Source organism: Macrotis lagotis, chromosome X (assembly GCF_037893015.1).
Source record: "Macrotis lagotis isolate mMagLag1 chromosome X, bilby.v1.9.chrom.fasta, whole genome shotgun sequence".
Lineage (NCBI taxonomy): Eukaryota > Metazoa > Chordata > Mammalia > Peramelemorphia > Peramelidae > Macrotis > Macrotis lagotis.
The window spans coordinates 85,213,799-85,238,624 of NC_133666.1; the positions used below are offsets into that span (position 1 = coordinate 85,213,799).

General features: G+C 40.0%; 1 protein-coding gene across 1 annotated transcript; it reads right to left on the bottom strand.

The window, feature by feature from the left end:
* Nucleotides 1–20,768: 20,768 nt before the first annotated feature.
* On the bottom strand, nt 20,769–24,119 carry LOC141501405 (mediator of DNA damage checkpoint protein 1-like). Its single transcript, XM_074205318.1, has 5 exons — nt 24,050–24,119; nt 23,311–23,392; nt 22,554–22,940; nt 22,037–22,152; nt 20,769–20,964 (listed from the first exon to the last, which is right to left on the bottom strand). The coding sequence occupies exons 2-5, from the start codon at nt 23,387–23,389 to the stop codon at nt 20,923–20,925; spliced, it is 624 nt and encodes a 207-aa protein (XP_074061419.1). The 5' UTR covers nt 23,390–23,392; nt 24,050–24,119; the 3' UTR covers nt 20,769–20,922.
* Between the last annotated feature and the right edge of the window lie 707 nt (nt 24,120–24,826).

Genomic DNA, 24,826 nt, shown 5'->3' on the forward strand with positions numbered 1-24,826 from the left:
AAATCAATCCATAATTTGTGCATCTCAATTTCAGAGTATTCTCCTCTTCAGAGATGATTGAGTATACAATAATCTGTAACAGAAAATCCTGCACAAACACTCCCTCCACTTTAGTCTTGGCTTATAGTGTTTTCGAGGTGAAGAATTTACAATCAGTGCTATAGTTGAACTTTATGCCATGTTCATGCTCAGTGAAGATTTTTGAGAACCTTTTAACATCATGTGAAAAATGATTGGAGTAAACACACATCCTTGCTTCACTCCATTTGTGACCAAGGAGTGTAACCCACTATCCAGGATGAGGGCAAACATGCCATCAATATATTTACATACAATATTAATGAACTTCTCGAAATGTTGACAAAATTTTCCAAAATCCCTCACAACTAACAGTATCAAAGACCTTGGTCAGATCTACAAATGTTGCATACAGATCTCTTTTCTGCTCCTGGCATTTTTCCTCCTGTTGCTGAACAGCAAATATATCAACTGATCCTTTATCCTTTCTGAAGCCACATTGGTTTTCAGATTTGACAATCTTCCAGGTGAAGAATCAGCCTATTGAGAAGGACTCTGGCAAGAATCTTACCGTAATGACTAAAAGAGAAATATCCCTGTGATTGTCACAGGGCAATCTTTTGCTTTGCCATTAGAGAGATGGACAGAATTGAATTCCTGGTGATAATCTCCTCATGTCATATAACCTAGAAAATTTCATGGCATTTTTTATGAGTATGGGCAAGGAGAGTTGGTGGTTCTGGGAATGGATTAAAGAGGAAACAATACATATATCAATAGAAGGGTATCAAAGTATTTTTAATTCTCAAAGAAATAAGAGATCAGGGTCACAGAGACGATACTGAATTAGAGGATGAGGGGACAAAATAATAAAGGGCACAGAAGGATATACAGATTAACAGGAATGAGGGTATTGAAGCATTTTTAAAAGAAAGATTCTTGGAAGGGAGTAGCTTAAGGAATAGAAGGGCAAGGTAGCAGGTAGATGTAAAGAAGAAGGGTGAAGAAGGATTGTTGCTTTTTTTAAAATAATTTTTTAAAATTTATTTAAGGCAATGGGGTTAAGTGACATGCCCAAGGTCACACAGCTAGACAATTATTAAGTGTCTACAGCTGCATTTGAATTGAGGTACTCCTAACTCCAGGGCCAGTGCTCTATCCACTGCAACACCTAGCTGCCCCATTAGGAATTGTTGCTTTAAGGAAATGTTATAAAAGTGAAAATTACACACAGACATAAAATAAAAGATAAGGAAGAAAATTTATAATATGAAAATCAGGGGTGGTAATCATGGTCTCAGATAAATTTATAACTAAAATAGATTTAATCAAAAGAAAAAATTAATGAAACTGTACTTTAGGTCTGCCATATTAATTCAAATAGTTTAAAACTATCTAGATAATATAAAATAGAAATATTGCTATGGTGGAGGAGATTATGAACTGGTAGACTTAGAAAAATATGGAATGACTTGGTTTTAAGGAAGATTCAATTCTTCAGAGCAACAGAGTATAGGAGGAAATAAGTATATTATGGTCTTATATTTATATGTGTGAATTAATATGTGTATTTTTGAAACATTATAAATAGGAAATGTTCTGCATATTTATATATGAATATATATATATATCTCCATATGCATTTATAAAAGTATCTAAATAAAAATCTCTTAATACATATATTATATATATGAGCATGTATACATATGTATATGTATATCAGTGATAGTGTATATTTGTATGTGCATATATATATACATGCATGTATCCATGTGGGCATGTATTATGTATAACCACACTAAATGTAGTCTTGTTTTTTCAGGGACGGAGAAAAAATGTAAAAGGGCACAGCAGAGAAGAAAAGAAAAACCTACAAAGAAGCAAAAATAAAGATGAACAATTCTAAATAAAATGTAATATTTATTATTTAGATTTTCATTTTTTGTTGTTTTTTTGCAAAGCAATGGGGTTAAGTGACTTTACCAAGGTCACACAGCTAGATACTTATTAAGTGTCAGAGTTTGGATTTGAACTTAGGTCCTTCTGACTCCAGGGCCAGTGCTCTAACCACTTACCACCCAGCTACCACTATATAGGTTTTTCTTGAAAAGGAAATTTATTACTTTCTATTTTGAATCCTGTCATTTTCTGCTGGATATAAGGCAAGCTTTTTCTTTTTATTATATTGTATTTAAGTTTAAAATAAAAAATAACTATTAAAAAGATTCCATAGTGTTCTGCCATTTCCTTCTCATGCTCATTTTATTGAATGAGGAAACTGAAACAAATAACAATAAGTGACTGTCCATGATCCTACAGCTAATTAAATGTCTGATCTCAGTTTTAACTCCAGGCTCAAATCACCAATAATTAGGTATATATTTAAGTTAAACCAGAAGTTTCAACTCACCCTTATCTGATTGGTCAAAATAGAATAACAATTGTTGGAAGGGGTTTCACAAAATAAAACTCACTACTACTACTGACTGGTCACGTGGCAAACTGATCCAGTCATTCTGAAAAGCAATTTGAAACAATTTTTCAAAATTCAGAAAACTGTGTGTATGCCTTGACTCAGTATTCTAAGTCAAGAAGGTCAAAGACATTGGAAATGAAGCAATGTGTCCAAGTATAGTTGAAATAGTGTCCATCAAATGGGAATTGGTTGGACAAAATATGATATATGATTATAAATAGACTATTATTGTACCTGATGAAATGACAGTAGAAATAGATTCAGTGAAGCCTGGGGAGACTTCTGTGATCTTATTCAAAGAAAAATGCAATCAACATAGACAACAATTTGTTCAATGATAGCATAGTAAGCAAAAACAACTCTTAAACATTTAAGAATTCAAATTAATAAAATATAATACAATACAAAATCCAGGCAGATTTCCATCATCTGATAATGAAGCATGTAGCTCTTCCTGGAAGAGAAGTGATGGACACTAAGTGTAGAATGAACTATACATTTTTGGACAGAATCAGTATGGGAATTTGCTTTGCTTAATTATGTGTGCGTGTGTGTTTGTGTGTGTGTGTGTGTGTGTACATATATATATATATATATATATATATATGCATATATATATATATGTTAATTTAATTTTGTTTTTTCTATTTTCTTTTTAATGGATGGTAAAATAGAGAAAACTGAGGCAAACAGGGAGAAGTAACTTGCCCAGGGTCAGAGAGCCAGTAAGTGTCTGCCCCAGATCTGAACTTAGACTTTCATGACTTCAGGCCCAACACTGATTCCACCACATCATGTAGCTTCCCAACAAACCTGAGCTAAGCTTCTCCAAAGTCAGTTATGTTAATTTTTAGATAATGTTGATGGTCAGTCCATCCATCAAGCTAATGGGCCAGAGCCTTTCTGGTTTGTTAGGTCACACTGAAGCTCTTTGTTTCCAGATATAGGAGATAAATAAATGCTAGTTGCTTCAGTTGTATATTTTTTGTTCTGGAAGAGGGCCAATAAAATCAAGAAAGTGATGTCTTGAAATGCAAGTGAATTGGATTTACTCAATTCAGAGCTATGCAGAGGCAATATCCTTATTCTCTTCAACAGTCATCTGAATCCTATGGAAAAATATAGATCTAGACAACTGGACACGACCCAGGATTCCATGGGAGACCTTGATCTTTTTAAGATAAAGTCTTTTACAGATCTGTTTGTCTGAAGCAATGCCAATTTTGTGCTTATTCTATGTTCAGAATTGAGACAAAAATAGCCATGATTACTTAGTTCAAAAAAAATATGTCTAGGAGTATATATCTATCAGTATTGTCTCAGAATGGCCAGGGTAGGCTTCTGGCTGTGGGCAGACTAGTTTATGTATGCTATTTAAGGAGATATCTGGTAAATCGAATTGACCTTTGGAAAGAACATTAGGGCACCTTAGACCCCGTGTGGACTCTCAGCCCTATTGCCTACTACCTGTGTATCAGTCCAGGAGACTGAATCCTTTCAAGTTTTGAGAAAGTTAGCTATTTGATAGACTCAGTGTCATAACTACAGTGAAAGTTATAGGGCAAGGATACACAGGAGCCTAAGTCTGACAAGCAACATAACTCCCTATTGTGCCCTGAAGACTTTCCAACCACCTTTTTGAGCAAGGTCCCTTTAAATGAGGCTAGTCTTCTTTTCAATAATCCATTTTCCAGTCTTGCTAGAGGAAGAGACAATCTTCAGCTCACTCCTTAATTTCTGTTTGCTATGGTAAGTCTTCTGTCCCCAAGGGGCACTCAATTCTGGCCTTTTAATCTGTGTGGTAGCTTTTGATCATGCTTGTGTGATGTTTCCTAGGTCAATTGGAAAGGCGGGCTTCTTCCCCTCTTGCCTTTAATCTGTTAGGTGAAGGATATAAAACAGGATATATAGAAAAGAATCACATATAGGCATATTGACCTAATCACATTTTTACTTTGTGTCATTTTGTCTGGGTGACTTATTTCTTAAGTATAGGGAAGCTCCACCAAGGAAAAATAGATCCCCCATTTGTTTTGCAATTCATAGCCTTAGGATCTTATGCTTTTTGGCAAAGAGAGGTTAAGTAAATTGGCCAAGGTCATATATCCAGGCTATGATAGAGACAGAAATTGACCTCAGGTCTTCCTGACGCAAAACTCAGCAGCTACAATTCCTATCCAAGGGTGCTAGGACTAGAGTTGAAAGGGACTTCAGAGGCCTTCAAGTCCCACCCCTTCATTTTACAGAGAGGGGAACTGAGGCACAGAATTATTAATGATTTGCACACAGTTAATGAGAATCTGGGACAGGATTTGAACCTAGGGCTTTTTCACTCTAACCCCCATGCCCTATCCTTAGCCCCTTGATAACTCTCACTTAAATGGAAGATACTTAAAAGGATCTGACATCACAACACTCATCATTGCTTGCTTTCCCAATGGTCCAGACTGTGTTCTTGTATAGAATGTGTAGTAAAATAATTCATAAATCTGGAGAAGAAATAACTCCCTGCTAGTACCACTCTCCTTCCTCCCTCCAACACACAGGCAAACACACACACACACACACAAACACACACATACACACACACACACACACACACACCATATGACCAACAACATGGGCCCATCTGTTATTGAACCCAATGTTAACTTAGGTTTCTTTTCAGCAAATACTAACCTATACTGAAAAAAAAAACTGATTAGTGTACTTCTGTGGCAAGAGAATTTGTGACTTGGGCTTCTTGCAAACAGTGATAAGAACAGGTCTGTCTTGGAAATCAAAGTTGACTTGGAAATCTGGAGTTGACTTCTTCCACCTATTGTGATTAGTGGAGAAGACTGTCTGGTCACAGTAGCTGCACAATCCACATGGAAAAAAAACCACACAATTCCTATCCTGACAAGTTGGTGAGGGTCCTTATCTTCGTCTGTTTTTTATAACCTATTTCTCCCCTTTGACTGTCAATAAAATTACCCTTTTTTTTAGTGTGCACATATTCACCTTCCAGGTGATGTTGATGAAACCTATGCTCTAGAGTTTTCAAATTTTCCTAGGGATTAACTTGCAAAAATGAACTCCACTCAACTAAGCCATTGCTCCTATTTTCAGGAGCCCTTATCTAATTTTTGTCACATTTCCCCTCCTCATTATCAGGCCCTCTCTATCTCCAAGTTGTTCCTCCATCAGCATCTAGTATGGAGCTCAAGTTGGCCTGGGAAATTCATGAATTGCATTAATTAACAAAATAAAAGAGAACTCTACTATGGCATAGAGTTTGTCACTATTTATGTAGAGGAGCAGCCAAAGAAGCAAAGGAGACTGACACCACACACAGAAATTCCTTTGTTCCTTTTCTGCCTTCTAAGTTCCCCGAATTTCCCAGCCCTTACCACTTAGACTAAGAGACAGTGATCTCTGCCATGTTGCTGCACAATGTTTGTGTTCAAACTCCTCGATCTCCTGCAGACTCTGTCTATGTATTCTGTCCAAAGGGAGGTTCACTTGGGCATAGTGAAGTCTTCCTGTCATCTCTGCTCCTAGAGAAGCAGATTCCAAACTTTAGAAGTTCTGGACTACAGCAGGTGAAATTGATTAGGTATGCACACAATGTCTACCATGGTGGTAAGGCCCCAAGGAAGGTCAGTTCTCCAGGCTACCTAAGCATTGGAAACCCTGCCCTAGCTAGAAATGGAACATATGGAAACACCCTTGTTGATCAGCAGTGGAATTAGGTCTAAAAGTGAAAGCTATACTTGAGCTTAGATAAAATGCAAATACCCAGTCAAAAGAAACAAACAAAACAAATGTGAATACTTAATGTTTAACTCCATGCATTTGTACATTTTTCAGAAACACTAAACTTTCAATAATGATTAGTAACCACCAGGTTCTGTTATCTCATTATATTTATTATCTCATTATTTTTCAATGACCAACCAATCTTAGTCATTTTCTTTTGTGTACCTTGTCCCTCCATACCTTTCCATTTCTGGAACCATGATCAGATCAAAATTGCCACTATTTCTCAGATGTATTAACTGACTTATCTCTGTCTCCTTACATCATTCCTGTAATTTTCCAAAAAAAAAAAAATACCCTTCAGCCCATGTGTGTTTTCTCTCCTGATAAGGATGTAAGGTTCTTGATGGTAAGGACTAACTTCCTTCTGTGTCTATATTCCCAGCTGTTCAGCTAGTGTTTGGCAGACAGATTGATTCATTTATATTTGACCTCAAGTTCCCTCCACTACACTGAGGCTACCTTTCTTTGTACCTCCTCCAAAATCTTATAGACAATCAGATATTTGACATTGGAACAACATGGCCATCCCATGGATCTGTGATCTCTGGAGTAAAGTTTAACAATTCAGTTCTAGAAAGGAATTCGATGTCTTGTATTTTCTCCTTTTAAGTGATCTTCATAATCTTCCTTAGACTATTTAAATGCAGGCAATTCAGCTTTCTGGCATGGTTCTGGTAGAGTGTTCTTGTTACTCAGACATACAGCAAAGAGGTCAGCACAATGGCTCTGTAGGCCTTCAATTTGGTTGTTAGTACAATACCTTTTCTCTCCCATACTTTCTTTTTTTTTTACAAGGTAATGGGGTTAAGTCACTTGCTCAAGTCACACAGCTAGGAAATTATTAAGTGTCTCAGGTTGACATTGAGCACAGGTGGTCTTGACTTCAGGGACAGTGCTCTATCTACTGCAACGCCAGCTGCCCATCTCCCATACTTTCCTTTGGAACTGCCCAAACACTGACCTATTTCTGGCAATGTCTGTGTCAACCTTGGCATCTATATGTATATCCCCGGAAATTATACTGCCAAAGGAAGTGAATTTTTGGATATCTAGGTAGCACAATGATTAGAGTTCTAGGACTGTAGTCCAGGAGACTGGAACTAGGTTAAATTGGAGAAGAGTCCATAATATTGGTCATGGGTTCCAATTCCTTGACTTATCGCATTTTTTTTTGTGTCCGTGTGTGTGTGTGTGTGTGTGTGTGTGTGTGTCTTGTGGAGGGAGAAGGAAAATGATACTAACAGGGAGCTTTGTCGCTACAGATTTATGTCTTGTTTTACTGCAGAACCCAAACAAGAACACAGCATAAACAACTGGAAATGCAAGTAATGGTAAAACCTCTGAGATCCTGCCAAGTACTTTCTGTTTTAGTGAAAGATGGCATGGGGTTACAGATAGGATACTGGGATTTGGGTTAGAAAATGCTGGGTTCAAATTTTTGAAAGGGGCAGTTAGGTGGCACAGTGAATAGAGCACTGGCCCCGGAGTTAGGAGGACCTGAGTTCAAATCCAACTTCAGACACTAAATAATTACCTTGCTGTGTGACCTTGGGCAAGTCACTTAACCCCATCACCTTGAAAAAAAAAAACAAAAAGAAACATAAATTCTTAAGCAGTCACCAATTATGAGCAAATCACTAACAGTTCTGTGCCTCAGTTTAGTTCTCTGTTAGATAATGGGAAGAACTTCAGGGGCTCTGAGGTTCCTTCCAATAATAGTCCTAAAATCCTTGGATAAGAATTGTACCCACAAGGCTTGGAGTCAGGAAGATCTGGGATGAAATACTGCCTCTGCCATATCCTGGCTATTTGACCTTAGCCTAGTAACTTGATCTCTCAATACCCCCAAGCACATTATTCCCAAACTACGAGTTACAAAAGAAGGGGGACCTCATTTTCCTTGCTGGAGCTTCCCTCCATTTATGAAATCCCTTGTCCAGAAAAATTAAGACAAAGCAAAAATGTGATTAGGTAGATATGTACATGTTTATTTCCTTTTTCCATTGCCTTCCATAGGTACACCTGAACAACCAGATTGAAGAAAGGAAGACGTTCACCCCTAAAATTGGCACATAATCTTAACCAAGTGTTAGCATGTGGATAAACAAGTCAGGTTTGGACACCCTTTGGAGAAAGATGAGTACCCATAGCAACCAGTCATTGTGGAATGAGCTGATGTTTCCGTCTTCCTCTAGCAAGACCAGAAAATGCATTATCCAAAAGGAGGGTTACTCAGATTTAACAATACCTTGCTCAAAAAGATATTTAGTCTGGTTTATCATTGCTACCACCAGAGCACTGCAGGGAACTCTGTAGTTTGGGAGACTTGGAAACCTGTGCCTCCTTTCCATATGACCTTCACTATAGTGAGTCTATCAAATGACCAACTTACTCAAACCTTAAAAGGACCTGGTATCCTGGACTGATATATAAGAACTTACAAGTAGTTAGCAATAGGGTTGAGACTCCACTCAGGATCTAGACTCCCCAAACAGTGCTCTTTCTAAAGTTCAATTATATTTATCATGTATCTTCTAGAAGAGTATATAGAAATAAGTCTGCTCATGGCCAGAAGCCTACCCTCAACTTGCTAAGCCTATATCAACAGATATATATATATGTCCAGCCTGTTTTTTTTTCTTTTTTATGGTTTATTTATTTTATATTACTATAATAATATTGTAGTGAAAGTAAACATAAACCCTCACCCCAAAACAAAAATAGAGAAACCTCACGAGCAATGAAGTGAAAGGGGAAAAGTGTGTACTGGGGTCTGTGTTCATATTCCATCAACTCTGCCTCTGGGATGAGTTGGTTTCTTTTTTTTTTTAGGAGTTTTGCAAGGCAAATGAGTTGCTTTCTTTATCATGAGTCCACCAGAGGAGTTGCTTCGATATCATTTCTCAAATTGCTATTACGAGCTGCATTTCCCTCCATTATATTCTTCCTCACTTCCATTTATTCTATTCTTTCTCTATCACCCATTCCTGCTCAGATGTGTGTTGTATCTAACTCTCTTCCCATGATCTTCACTCTCTTCTATCACCTACTCCCCACTCACCTCCCCTGTCCCATTCCTTTCCTCTCCTTTTCCTCTAGGGTAATATATATTTCTATAACCTGTTAAGTGTGTATATTAGTTCTTCACTGAGTCATTTCTGATGACAATGAAGGCTAAGTAATTCCCCCTCACGTTCCCGTCTTTCCATTCCACTGGAAATGCTTTGTGTTTTTTCTTTTATGTGAAATAACTTAGCCCATTTAACTACTCCTTTTCTTGCTTCCAAGTACTTTCCTTTATTACCCATTGACTCCATCCTTATACTATATTATACCATTATATTCAACTACCTCCTGTGCTTTGTCCATATATGATACTTCTAACTGCTCTTATAAATGAGAAGTTCATGCGAGTTATCAGTATGTTCTTCCCATGTGGGAGTACAAACAATTCAGCATCATGCAGTTCCTCTTAATTAGTTCTTCTTAATCACCCCCTCTATGTTTCACCTGTACTTGTAGATCAAACTTTCTGTTTAACTCTAGTCATTGCAACGGGAAAGTTTGAATGTCCCCTGTTTCATTGAAATTCTACCTTTTCCCCTGAAAGAGGGTGTTCATTTTTGCTGGGTAATTGATTCTCAGTTGTAAACCAAGCTCTTTTGTCTTCCACAATATGATATTCCAATTCCTACAAGATCTTAATGTAGATGCTGCCAAATCCTGTGTAATCTTGTCTGTAGAATCAGGGAAGTTGAATTGTTTCTGGCAACGCTAAGTATTTTCTCTTTGACTTGAGAATCTTGGAATTTGACTTTATTATTCCTGGGAGTTTTTATTTTGGGATCTCTTTCAGGAGATGATCAATGGATTCCCTCAATTTCTATTTTACCCTCTGCTTCTAGTATTTCAGGGCAATTTTGCTATATTATTTCTTGAAAAATGAAGCCTGAACTCTTTTCCTGGTGATGGCTTTCAGGTAGTCGAGTGATTTTTAAATTGTCTCTTCTGGATATGTTTTCTAGATCAGTAGTTTTCCAGTGAGATATTACACATTTTGTTCTTATTTTTCATTCTTTTGGTATTGTCTTATTGTTTCTTGATCGTTGCAAAGTCATCAGCTTCCTTCAGCTACATTCTCCATTTAAAGGAGTTATTTTCTTCCAAGAGATTATTTATCTCCTTTTTAAACTGAACAATTCTTTTTAAGACATTCTTCTCCTCATTTACCTATTGTGTTGCTTTTTCCAATTGGCCTAAACTATTATTAGCTGTAAGTTTCTTTAGTATTTTTTGTCTTTCATGATTTACCTTCATTGCTCTCATTTCTTTTCCCAATTTTCCTCTATATCCCTTACTTGGTTTTCAAAGTCTTTTCTGAGCTCATTCCTATACTGAGCCCATTTTCCTATTTTTATTGGAAGCTTTGGATTCAGAAATTTTGACTTTGTCATCTTCTAAGTGTGTATTTTTATTCTCTTTGGAACCAAATAATTTTCCATGGCCAGTTTCTTCTTTTTCTGTTGTTTGCTCATTTCCTTAACCTATGACTGATTTAGCACAGTTCCCAGGCTTTGAGGGTTTCTGGAAGCCCCCCCCCCCCGCCCCCCGGGACCTTAATTCCTTCAAGGTTTTATGAGAAGCTCAAACTGTTCTCTTGCCTGTGCTCTGGTATGTGGAGGATCACAAGTCCTCCCCTCTGCCCTGGAGCTGTGAGGAGGATCCCTGCTACTCTACATTTGTGTGTGGGCCCAAACTGCAACCTGGATCTGTGTGGGGGAAAACAGCAGGGTCCTGCACCTGGGAGAGCAGAGAGACCTCTCTAATTTCCCTTAACCCCCTTACAATCTGCAGCCTCAGAAATCTGGAAGCAGCTGCTGTGTAGTTCCGTAGGTACTCAAGTCAACCCTGGTGATCCCTGTGCCAAGAGATCTGGAAACCTCCCCTTTTTTCAGACACCCAGGCAACCCTTGGTTTGTTCATGGAAGACTGGATTTGGTTTGCTCTGGCATGGCTGATATGCAGCTATTTCCAACTCCTGGTCCAAGTGAATAAGACCTTTTCTGTGGATCTTCTGAGATGTCTTGGACTGGGAAATTGCATCACTCAGTCTTTATTTGGGTTCTGCATCTCCAAATATTGACTAGAGTTATAATTTGACAGCTTTTTGAGTGTTTTGTGGGACACGTTTCTGTTAATTATTGCCCGCACACCGCCATCTTGGATCTGCCTTCCTGACATTTTCTCTGACTAGTAAAAGAGGTTATTTTCTGCCTCATTTTTTATCTGAACTTTATCAGTGAAAGGGCATTGCTTCAGAAAAACTGAGACCTAGGTAGACCTAACTTTAAAAAGACCAAGTTCTCCCACTGCATTACAGGCTATCTCTAGCTTGCCTGATCCAACCACTGGATCCAGATGGCTCTGGAGCAGAAGGTGAAGCTGTTGACTTTGAACAGTCCTCCTTCACTTAATTCCAGTTCACAAATATGTGAAGACATCAACTTTCTGCTGTCAACTGTCCTCTTCAAGTGCAGATGAAAAACAATTAAAACGACTAGAATGTACTAAGCAGCTATACCTGCAATGGGAGATATTCAGTGGAAATATTTTTCTTATCAAACTGATTGATGAATTGACTATGTATAATGTCTAAACAGTAACCTAGATGACTTTGGAGAGGCTTAGATCAAGTTTGTTCAGCATTTCAGTGATATCGTGAATACATTGTTGCTCCTGGAGTTAGGAAGACCTGAATTCAAATGTGGTCTATAAGAATTGATATCTGTGTAACCATGGACACGTTACTTAACACTTTTGACCTCCATTTTGTTATATGTGAAATGAGTTGGAGAAATCACACTGATAGGAAGCATTGAGGCTAGATTTAACTTAAGATGTTCCTGATGCCAGAACCATCAAAAAAGAATATATCACATCTGGAATATGATGGGGAAAAGAAACCTTGAATTAGCAAGGACCCACACTGTATGTCACTGCCCCAGCTAGCAACTTTCCAGATTATACTATTAATAGAGCAACTGACTTAAGATGGGCTAGTTATTGTCATTATGTGTTAAGAAATATGTTTTTTGCAGGAAGAAAACATAAGTAAGCCACTATAGCCCCACTTTCCAGTTGTAAAAACAGTCTGCCACTTGTTCATGATTTCAAATTAAGTATTCTCCCTCAGTTCTTTAGACACACATTATCTACAAACCTATTAACTGTACATAATAGTTGACTGCTTGTGAAACCTACTTATTTCACAGGTAAGGAAATCAGGGACAAAAGGTAGGAAAAGTCTCAAGGTAGTGTGAAAATCAGTACTTATTGTCATGGGGTGACCTCCATTTTCTTGCTTGCTACCACAAGGCCTTGTTCTCCATAAAGCCTTCCCTGATATCTCCAACAAGAAGCGTCCCATCTCCACCCTCATCCCTCAGATGTTCCTCACCTCTTCTAGATATTGAATCTGTTTCTTGTTTCTAAAATCATTATTTATGTAGTTTGCATGGCATCATCTTTTGTCTCAATTCTTAACTAGACCTTAGTCATTGAAAGGACATTGCCTCAGACAAATTGAGACCAGGGAAAGATGTTTATTTAGAATGATCAATGTGACCCACTTCAACCCAGATGAGTCCTTAGCATTTATCTGGACTTATTTATTGATAATAGTCTCCAATGACTCTGGAGGAGGGAGTGACGCTTAGTCATAGCCCTGCCTCATGGAAATCCAATTCACTGTAAAGTCACACACATGATGGCACTGATTGTCTCTGAAAAGCAAGGATTAGCAATAAAAATAACAATTTTCATGGCTTTGGAGCTAAAAGGTCAAAGATGGCAGGTATAGCAGCCCAGGGAATGAAAAAAAGCAAATGCTCAGCCATCTTAACCTCCTATCACTTTCTTATAGTTTTTGACTTTGAACATTTTATCTTTACTTCAAACATCTTCCCTAAATCTATCTTTTCTTTTAGAAATAGTACATTTGTCCTATCAATTTGTTTTTAATTTTTATCAATTTATTATTTTTCAAATATTAGTATAATAATGATAATTATGGCAGATATATGTTACAGTGGAGCTGGGCCTAAAGTCAGAAAGACCAGAGTTCAAATCCAGTTAAAAACACTTAGTAGTTTTGTAACACTGGTCAAATCACTTAATCTTGCTAACTCAGTTTTCTTAACTGAAAAACTGCCTCATAGGTTTGTTATGAGGATCAAATGAGATCACACTTGCTAAGTGATTAATATTAGGTACCCAGTAATATTAAATGCTTAATTATTGCTTATTCCAGTGCACTCCAAAATCAATCTGGTCAAAGTTGTGTATAGCAATTCATTCATTTGATAGGTACATTTTTTATTTTCCATAATAAAGGAGAATATAATGTTCTTTTATCATTGTGTTTTTTTTCTATTTGAAAAAATATTGAGATTACTGATCTAGTTAAAATTGATTGTAAGGTAAGTATAACATATTTATCTCTACATATTTTTAAACAAGTAATTAGCTTCTCAATTGTTCCATTTTCCATTGATTTATTTTCAACATGAATGTAAAAAATACTGAAATTTGATATATGTATTGGATACTATTTTTGTTCCTTTGATTTGATTTTCAACATAAAATGTACATTTTTGCATAAGAGGAGGTATCTTGCCCAAGTTACATTTAATGAGTAACTAGTAGAGTTAGTATTATAGGGCAGGTTTGGATAGCAAATAGTGTTTGTTTCTAAATGGACTGATGCTGCATTTAAAGGAAGTGTTAGTAGTGTCACAGGAAGAGGGATAGTCAGTATCACAGAAGAGATACTGAATATCAAGCATTTTGCAAACCTTAAAGAAATATATAAACACATATAAACATTATCATCATCATCATCACCATCACCTTCATCATATTACCTGAGCCTTCCACAGCTCTCCTGCTGAGGTGTAGCAATATTCATAGAAGAAAATAAGGAACTTGCAGGCTTATGTTTAACAAATACCTCTCCAGGAGGAATTGTATACATGTACGCTTAACTTAAATCTACATTATTGTATTAAAATTTTATTCATTGTTTATTTACATGTTTCTAAAATATGCTAGTTTGATAGTAAGCATAATACCCCCTTGCCCACAAAAATATAAAACCTCCTGACAAATAAAGACAAAGGAAGAGAAAAAGATGTGTTTCTGTCTGTCTTCTGATAACATCAGTTCTGTCTCAGGTGGATCATATTCTTTATCATAAGTCCATCATAGAAGTTACTTCCATATTTTTCCACAATTGCTGTTGTTATTTGGAATTCCCTCCAATCCCCACTACCATCTATTATATTTTATCTCTCCTTTCACTCTGTCCCTCTTCAAAAATGTGCTGTGGGGCAGCAGAGTGGCACACTGGACAGAATCCTGGCTCTGGGGCCAGGAGCCCCCAAGCCCACATTCCACCTCACAGAATCAGAAACCATCCAGCACCTTGAAAAAATTAAAAAATAAAATATGTCATAACTGACCATACTTTCCCATCATCTACCCTCTCCTATATCACATACATGCCCCTGCCCAACTCCCTGTCCCTTTTCTCTCCTTTTTCCTTTAGATTTCTATAGCCTATTAAGTATGTATGTTCTTCCCTCTTTGAGCAATTTCTGATGAGAATGAAGGCTCCCTCATTGCCCCACACATTTCCCCCTTCCACATCACTGCAACAGCTATTTCTTGACCCTTTTACATGAAATATCTTAGCCCATTCTACCTCTCCTTTATCTTCCCCCCTCTATATTTCCCTTTCACCCATTAACTTCATTATTACAATATATTATCTCTTCAAATTCAGTTCTCTCCTATGCCTCATTTATAAAAGGTCCTTCTACTTGCTCTATTAAACGAGAAGCTTCATGAGAGAATTATCAGCATCACCTTTCAATGCAGGAATATACGTAGTTCATCATCATTAAAACCCTCATTATTTACCCTTCTTGTTCACCCTCTCTATGCTTTGCCTGAGTCCTGTACTTGAAGATCAAACTTTCTGTTTGGATCTGAACATATCAACAGGAACATTTGAAATTCCCCTATTTCATTGAAAGTTCATCTTATCCCTTAGAAGAGGATGTTCAGTTGTGGGGGGTAGGTGATTCTTGGATGCATTCCAAACTCTTTTGCCTTCTGGAATATTGTATTCCAAGCCCTACAAACCTTTAATGTGAATGCTGCTAAGTCCTGTGGGATCCTGACTGCAGCTTCACAATATTTGAATTGTGTTATTCTGGCTGCTTGTAATACTTTCTCTTTGACTTGGGAGCTCTGGAACATGGTTATAATATTCCTGAGGTTTTTTTCTTGAATCCCTTTCTAGAGGAGATCAGTGAATTTGCCCAATTTCTATTTTGCCTTCTGCTGGTAGTATATCAAAGCAATTTTCCCACAGAAATTGTTTACCAATGAGGTCAAGGCCCTTTTCCTGATCCTGACTTTCAAGTAGAACAATAATTTTGAAATTACCTTTTCTAGATCTGTTTTCCATATTAGTTGTTTTTAATGAAATATTTCACATTTTCTTCTAGTTTTTCATTCTTTTGTTGTTGAATTATTGTTTTGATTTATCCCAAAGTCACCAGCTTGCTTTAGCTCCATTCTACATCTGAAGGATTTGTCTTTCTCAGAGAACATTCTTATCTCCTTTCCCATCTGGCCAATTCTACTTTTTAAAGCATTCATCTCTTCAATAACTTTTTGAACTGTTTTATCCATTTGACTTAAGCTGGTTTGTAACATCATATTTGCTTCAGCATTTCTTTGGATCTCCTTGACTAAGCTGCTGACTTCATTCTCATTGTTTTTCCTTCATCTCTCTCATTTCTTTTCCCAATTTTCCTTCTATCTCACTTACTTGATTTTCAAAATCTTTCTTGAACTCTGTCATAGCCTGAGTGCAACGTGTATATTTCATGGAGTCTTTAGAGGCAAAAGTTTGGAATTTCTCATCTTCTGATTGTATGGTTTGGTCCCCCATGGGACCAAAGTAATTGTCTATGGCCAGGTTCGGTTTTTTTCTGTTTATTTATTTCCCCAGCTTGTGGCTGGTGTTGGGGTGCTTCCTGAACTTTTTAGTTTAATTGGTACATCCCCCCACAAGGAACTCAGTGTGTGAGACTCTGACTGCTCTCCTGGTCTGTGACTGACCACAAGCTTACTCCCTCTACCCTGGGGAAGTCAAGGGTGTCCCTGCTTTATGAGGGGCCTAGACTGCAACCAGGATCTGAATGTGCTCATAGCCCAAGAGTTCTGTTCCAGGGACAGAGGACAGACCTCAACAGTCTCCCTCCACTACCTAATCTTCCATGGACTTAGCCCTCAGGGCACAGCTGGTTGGGCCTTCCATGTTAATGGCTCCACTGGCCCCACTTTAGTTTCCTGGCTTCTGGGTTGTGGCAACTATGGTAGTCATGGACTGCACTGAATGCCTTGGCTTCATGCTCACTCTGGTGGTGGTATCCCTGCTGTTTTTACAAGTTGTACTTGGTGCTCCCTGAGGTGCAGGTCAGGAAACTGCTTAATGCTACCAGGAGCCTGTGCTCCTTAGGCTACCCAGGGCTGTTTCCAGGAGGATGAAGCTCTTTCATTCCTGTATGTTTGTGTCCCTCCAACTCCATGAAACAGAGTCTTCCCATTTTTTTCAAGGTTAACTTGGGTTGGAGAATTTCCCCACAGGATTTTTTATGGGTTTTGTCTCTCTAAAACTTAGAGTCATAATTCTAAGACTTTGAAATATTTTGGAGAGAGCACCTAGGAGAGAATTTACTCCTGCAGCCATCTTGGTTTTGCCACCTCCATCTTCCTTATCCTTGTTAGTGAGATATATTTTTACATTTGTTTTGTCTGACATTGGGATTGCTACCCTTGATGGCTTTTAACTTCAGCTAAAGAATAATATATTTTGCTCCACTCTTTTACATTTATTATTTATTTTTCTGTTCCAAATATGTTTCCTGTAATCCATTAGGTTTATAATACATTAGGCTATCAGCATCCATGTTACATGAGAGTTCATCCCATTCACATTAAAGATAAGATTACTAACTCTATTTCCCTCCATGCTTTCCTTTTCTGGTTTATACTTTTTCTTTCTTTTGCTTTCTCTCTGAACACCTCTCCGTGCACCCCACCCCACGCACCTCACACTCCTTCTTCACTGCAGGCTACAACAATGTTTTATATCCCATAAGAAATTTATGATATTCCTTCTTTGGGTCAATTCTGTTGTCATTAGATTATTCAGTGTTCATTCCCTCCCTACATTCCCTCTACTTTAATAAGCCTTTGTGCTTCTTAATGAGGTCTAATTTATCCTCTAAAGACTAACCCTGTAAAAGTCTTCTTTCCTTGTCTTCATTGTTAGAATTTTTCTTCCAACCACAACACCTCATTTGGAATATAATCCTTTTATACATAAGGACAGTTCTTCAGGGTTAATTTATTTATCGATTGATTGATTGATGAGTCCCATGATCTCATAGGCTTTTCATACTCACAACCTCTGACTAAGAATACTTCCATCTTCTTTTCCATTGGAAATGCACTGCTTAACATTGTTAAATAATATCAAATTGTAATCAATTTATGATACAACCTCTTTTCAAGTACCCGTAATAGATATACAGTCCTTTAGGATTATGTTCATCAAAATCACTTCAAAAATCATTTATACCCTCCCCTTCTAAATACCCTCCTCATAATTATAGCTAATTTTCAAGCAAAATCAAATCACTTTGTGATCTATTTATGTCCAATCCCTTCAAATACACTGCCTCCTTCTGTCTCTATTGTACTGAAAACCCCATTTTAGTGAAGAATCAAGTTCTTTCTCCCTGTCGCTATAATACAGCTCTTCTTAACTTAAGCATCAAGTAAAGCAAGAGTATATCATGATGTGTTTATGTAGAGACATGCAACGTATGCTTCCTGTGTCTCTAAAAAAAATCAATGCTTAAAACAAAATTACACCAGGAGACATTTAGACCCATAGCCTCTAAATACAATACCTACAAATCCATTCAACCCTCCTTAGCTAAAGTAAAGACTCAACTCTTTCAAGTTCTATCTATATGCACACCCTCGCTTTAAGAATGCTTCTTTTAACAATTCTAAGAGAGAGGGTGCACTGAAGTCAGAGAGTTGGGCTGAACCCACACACAGAATGAAGAGACCTTGAGCACTGATTAGATGATTGTTTCTGTCTGCTGTGTCTCATAAAGCTGCACACAATGATTGGCTGGGACCTTCCTTATGCTGCCTCCCTTTCACTTAGGCTCCAGACCAGGGCAGGGGAAAGCACAGCACCTGGCCCCTCTGACTGCCCTCTGTGATTGACCAGAAGCTCCAGAGGACTATCCAAACAGTAACTGTGCAGGGATGACAACTGAAGGGACAAAACTATTTGACCTTGGATTCTTGGTCCTCCTCCCCCACCCCACAACAAAGCTCATGCTGACCCATGAGAAAAAGGATGGAGAAGACTTTTGTGGGGAAATGAGGTTAAATTTCCTCCTTAGATTTTAATGGAAATTGAGGACAAAGCTGACAAGGCCTTTAGAAATACTAAAAAGTATACTTCTCCCCCTGGCAACTCCCACCTTATTCTCCATTGCTAATGATATTGAGACCTAGAGAATTGAAGGAGCTCATGTGAGTTTAATGACAGCCTCTTAGGTTCAGAGTTGACAAGGAATTCAGAGGATTAGAGTTTGATACCCCCACAACCTTCTTTGCCTGGTAGGGGAAATTAAGGCCCAAGGCACTGAAAGGACATGTGTGAGATCACCAACGCTTCTTTAGACATTAAGCTGACAATGTCCTGAAAGGTTTTGGAGCTCAAGTCCTTTGAGTAACTAACAATAGAAGTTGAGGACAAGGGACTCTAAGAAATCTTTGGGAGATCTTTAGCTGAGAAAGTCTGCAGGGATGTTAAGAGTACAAGATCCCCTCCTCTCAGTAAATGTGGAGGAAACTGATGCCTAGGGAGCTGAAGGGACCTATGTGAGATCCCAGCATCCTAGGCCTTGGGTTACAAGACAGTCATAGGTCTAAGAGTCCAATATACCTCCCACCTTTCAGTGACTGTATGGCAAATAGGTCTAGAAAACGGATTGGTGAGATCACACACAGACTGATAGGTATAAGGATTGGTGAGATCACACACAGACTGATAGGTATAAAAGTGACAAGGGATTCTGAGGTTTTAGAGTCCAAGAAATCCCTCTTGTCCCCTGTGACTGTGGTGATAACTGAGGTTTAGAATGCTGAGGGACTTGTGGGAAATTGCCACAGGCTCTTAGGTATAGAGGTAACATGGTTTTCAGAGACTTGAGAGAACAAGTCCTTTAATGACAGTAGGGGAAACTGAGACAAACCAGGAAAATCACCTTTATGAAATCACCCACAAGCACCTAGAGCAGTAGTTGACAAGCACTTCAGAGACATGTGAAACCAAGAAAATCGCCACTGAGACTTTAGGGGAAACAGATTTATGAAGATTAAGAAGACATTTCTGAGAGCCTACAGATTCCTAGATATAGAACTAAAGAGGTCTTTGAAGGCCTTAGATGTTAAGAGACCCCACCAGCCCGTGTGAATTTAAGGGAAACGGAAGGGACCTCCTGAGAACACCCAGGAGCTATAAGGAGAGAGCTGAAAACACCTTCAGCGGTTTGGGACTACCTAGCCTCAAGATTATTAAAGGCGAAAATGAGACTTCGGGAACTGATAGGAGCTGGGTGAGATGAGCAACAGTTTCTTAGACATTTAACTGAAAAGGCCCTCAGAGATATTAACCTATGAGTCCTTCAAATTACTACAGAAAAAACTGGGGCCTAGGGAAACAAAGGAACCAGTAGGAGAAACACACACAAAAGCCCCAAGCCTAGAGCTGACAATTTTAGAGATCAAAACACCTCCAGCTTCAGTGGGGGTGTGGGAACCTGAGACCTAGGGAGTTTAACTGTGTAAGATCACATAAAGGGTTCTAGGGCTAGAACTAACAATGTCTTCAGAAACCTTAATGTTTGACACCTCAATTGTCCCCCTCCCCCATTCCATGACTGTAGGTGAAATTGAGGCTGAGAGAAGTGAAGGGCGCTGCGTGAGAGCACCATGAATCTCTTAGGTATAGAAATGGAAGGCCCTTTGGAGGTTTTGAACAATAAAACCTTCTGATTATTAAAGGGAAAACTAAGCCCTGGGCAAGTGAAATACATGAGTGACAACATCAACATTCTATTAGGTTTAGAGATAAAAAGCCCTTCAGCAGATTTAGAAGCTAAGACTTCCCTCCACTCACATTGTTACTGCAGGGGACAATGAGGTCTAGGGAACTGAGGAGACTTTTATTGTGTATGACAAGACCTGAAAATAAACTAAACTACCACTTGCTATAATAATTAACAAAAGAATAAAAAGCTGATCATCTTTGAACACAATACGTGGCCTTTATTAAAATCCACTTGCCATTAAGGATCACATTGACAAGGATTTCAAAATATTAAGCAAACAAGTCCCTCTATTAACTCAAGGGGAAATCTAGGCCAGCCCAACAGGTAGTTCTAATCCCAGTGCCACTGTTAACTGCTTTCCTCTTTCCTGGAGAGGTGACTCCTGGTGACCTGGAGAGGAAGAAGAATGAAGTGATTTGGATGGAATCCTTTATTCCCTTTGGTTGAATCAAAGAGTGAAAGCAGGGACTGGGACTTCAGGGACTGTAACTTAAGCAACTTCAAAGGGGACATCTAAGGAATCCTGATCTTCCTGCAAAAATAAAATGAATTAGGATCACGGAAAAAATTGGATTAATATCTTCAAATTAATACTTGATGAATTTGCATTTGCCTTTTTGTAGTCTTGTCCCCATCAAACTGGCAAATCTTTAAAGAAAAGAAACATGAAAAATTATCAGACAACTGACACTGAGTGAGATAAGCAGAACCCGAAAAACATTGTACACCCTAACAGTAACACGGGGGTGATGATCAGCCTTAATCGACTTGCTTGTTCCAGCAGTTCAACAATCAGGGACAATTTGGGGCTGTCTACAATGGAGAATACCATCTGTATCCAAAGAAAGAACTGTGGAGTTTGAAGACTAAGGACTATTCCCTTTAATTTAGGAAACAAAGCTGATGTCTTATTGTCTGATCTTTCTACCTACTATATTTGCTTTCTCCTTAAGGATATGATTTCTCTCTCATCATATTAAATTTGGATCAATGTACATCCTGGAAACAATTTAAAGACTGGCAAACTGCATTCTTTGGGAAGTCAGGGGAGAGATATAAGATTAGGTGGAAAATGGTAAAGTTCAAAATAAATAAAATATTTATAATTGAAAAAAATTGTTGACAGTAGGGCTCCTACTTCCTCATGAGTGCCAATAATAACTCCCAACCACTTGTGTGGCAGCACTCCTGAAATCATTGTTCCTCGTTCTGCTGTGACCCTCATAGCCAATCTGGGAAGTCCACTTTAGTGAATAGGACTAGCCCTCCCCACCAACTACAAACTGCTTAGTGTCTGACTCCCAAATATGCTTCTCTCATTGATTTGCCTCTCCATTTCTTCTCTAATGCCTTTGTTTCTCCACAGCTATTGATTTCTCTCTCTCATAACATTCCACCTTCCTCTACCCACTGTCTATTTCTATCTACTTTCTGGTACTGCTCTGTGTACCACTGGACTCACTCTTTTCCTCTTGTGTCTCTTTGTCTTATCGTCAAAATTGTTCTCTTCAATGACATCTGCATCGGAATCACGATTCCCAGCTCTACCAGTGAGGTGCTGATCTTTGTCAAGGTGACCTGTAAAGAGAAATCTACTGGGACCCCTTACACATTTTAATTGGTAATGTTTGTTTCCATCTATGGGTATGTGATATTTCTTGTGATAGAATACAGGTTGTGCTCATGGGAGTCTGCTTCACTAGCTGAATTACTGTTCACCATATCTGGCTGGCACCTTTTGAGGTGTACCGTCGCCTATCTCAATGAAAACCCTCCATTTTCAAATTTGTAACTTCATCTTCCATGCAAGAAGGCTGAGGGCCTAACAAAGGTGCTATACCTGAGGTCCTTTCAAAATGCCTTCACCACTGGAATCTGAATGAATGATGACTTTATCAGGGCTGAAGAATAAACTTTGTAATTTCATATTCCCCAAGGTCTTCATTCAAACCACCACCTTCCTGATATCTCAGATTTACCTTCAATCTTGCTTGATTCTTCATTCTGTAATGCTCCCTGCAACAGGGATGCCTCCATCCTGGGAAGCCTGAGGGACTCCTCAAGAGGTAGAGCTCTCTGGGGACCAGGAAGTAGGGGGGCACCCAGTTGGTGATACTGGCAACACACTTTAGAAAAGAAAATCAAGTCTTGTTCCCGCAAATGATATTTCACCCAAGGGATTAGGGGATTGCGAACACTCAGAAGGCTTGATCCATTGCGGCTACCACAATCAAAAAGGAGAGGTTCAGTGCCCTGGACTGTAATCTCAATAATGGCATGTTTTCTGGAGATAGATGGAAAAGGCAGAATCACATCTGAGTTTGATTTTCGGCCAATCACATTCAGCCCAGGGTACAGTAAGTAATCTGGAAGCAAAAATTTGATCAAATATTAATTCTTTTTTATGTCTGAGGCAGGTTTTGAACTAAGGTACCCGATTCCAGGAGTGGTGCTCTATCCAGTGTGCCATTTAGCCACCTGAGTTATTATTGCTACAGTCAGAGATCTGCCCCATTCCTGCCCCCTCACTGAATTTCCGATGTGACATCCGTCATCACATGTTTATTTTCTCAGGAGAACAATGAGGAAGATCCACTGGATTATCCATGGGAAAGATGGAGCATTCCCCTTATCGAGGGGGTGGGGGCAACTAGGGCCCAGGAAGTGAACAAATGACAGGCTTCAACACTGCCGCAACCACCCCACCTCTTTCCTTTGGGTGCAAGACACACTGACCTGCCTCAAGACGTCTGGCATTCCTGAACACATGCAGCTTCCCCACAGGCTGCTTGTCCTCCAATCTGGGCTCCTCCATGACCTGGGGAGGGGAAGGGGAGAGGACCTCAGCCCAACAGGTGCCTCAGTTAGTCAGACAAGGAAGATTGTAGCATTAGGAGGGGGCGGCGGGGCAGGGGCAACGCTCTTATTGGGAACAGCATCCCACAAGGGCCCGGGGAGAGCCGGGGAGAAGGCTTCCCTCCCGGGGAGACCGGGCGGAGACCAGGGTGGAGAGACCCCGCAGGGGCTGCGGAGGAGCCCCAAGGCGGGCTCGGGCACTGCAGCCCGCGCGACCCTGATCCAGTCACTCGGCTCCTCGGGGCTGGAAGGTTCCTCTTGTGTCCGAAGCTCGTGGCAGCGTCACAAGCCGGGCAATGCAGCTCAGTGGGAGAGGATCCCAGGGGGTGGGATGAGCTGTGGGCACACCGTCCCTGGCGCCATCTTGTGGATTTCTCCCGTCAGTCAAGCCTCCCTTCCCCCACCCCACTGGGACACACCCTCCCTGGGCACCATCTTGTGGAGCCGCCCAGTCAAGCCTCCCTTCCCCCACAACACCAGGCCTCCACAGGTGTCTGAAGGGAAGCCCATATGTATCCGAGATCCTACATCAAGGACTCCTGGCCTCATCCCGCGAGATGCAGGCACAAAGACCACCAGAAATCCACCCTGAGAAGACCTCCAGTCCGCAATGTTTTACCGTGAGGCCGCGGGATCCAAATGGCAGGGAGAGCAGGGAGAGAAGAAAGCTCCTGGCCCCAGTGGATTCTGGTCCCTGCACATGCGCCTCAGGCTAATTTCAGAAAGTTATGTGCACTGGAACTCTGATGCTGTGATTGGCTCCTCCTTCTTTCCCTCAGCGCCAATTCATCCAATGATTGCTTGACACGGGGAGCCGGGACCATTCATGCAAATCGTCTCCTTCTTTCCTGTGCCTGCTGGGCTTTCACTTGAACTGCAGGCTTCAGGCGGGGCAGGGCGGGGTGGGGTGCAGGAGGCTCCCCCAGCCCCCCCACCCACCCCGCCGCCTCTGCTTGGTGCAGCCTCCTGACTGGGGCCTTGCTGGGGGCGCCTGCTGGGCCTGGGGCACGAGGGACCGGAACCTCCAGCCGGGGTGCTCCCTCTGTGACCCTGCTGAGGCCTGAGAAATAGGAGGGACGTGAGCCCGCTGGGAGGGCCGGGAGAAAGAAACGTCGTCAAGCCCCTCTCCCTGCCGGGGTTGTACGGGAGGCTGGGGTCCAGGGATCCTCCGGACCTGGCTGCAGATCACCCCCGAGCTCTGGTACTGACAGGGTCTGCACAAGTCCTGCACACCGCTCCCCTGCCCACACACACTCACACACACACACACACACACACACACACACACACACACACACACACACAAACACACACACACAAACAGGGGCTGCAAGGGAAACCGTTGGACTGGTAGAAGGTCACTCTTGTGCACTCTGAGGTCCATAGCTGACAAGGC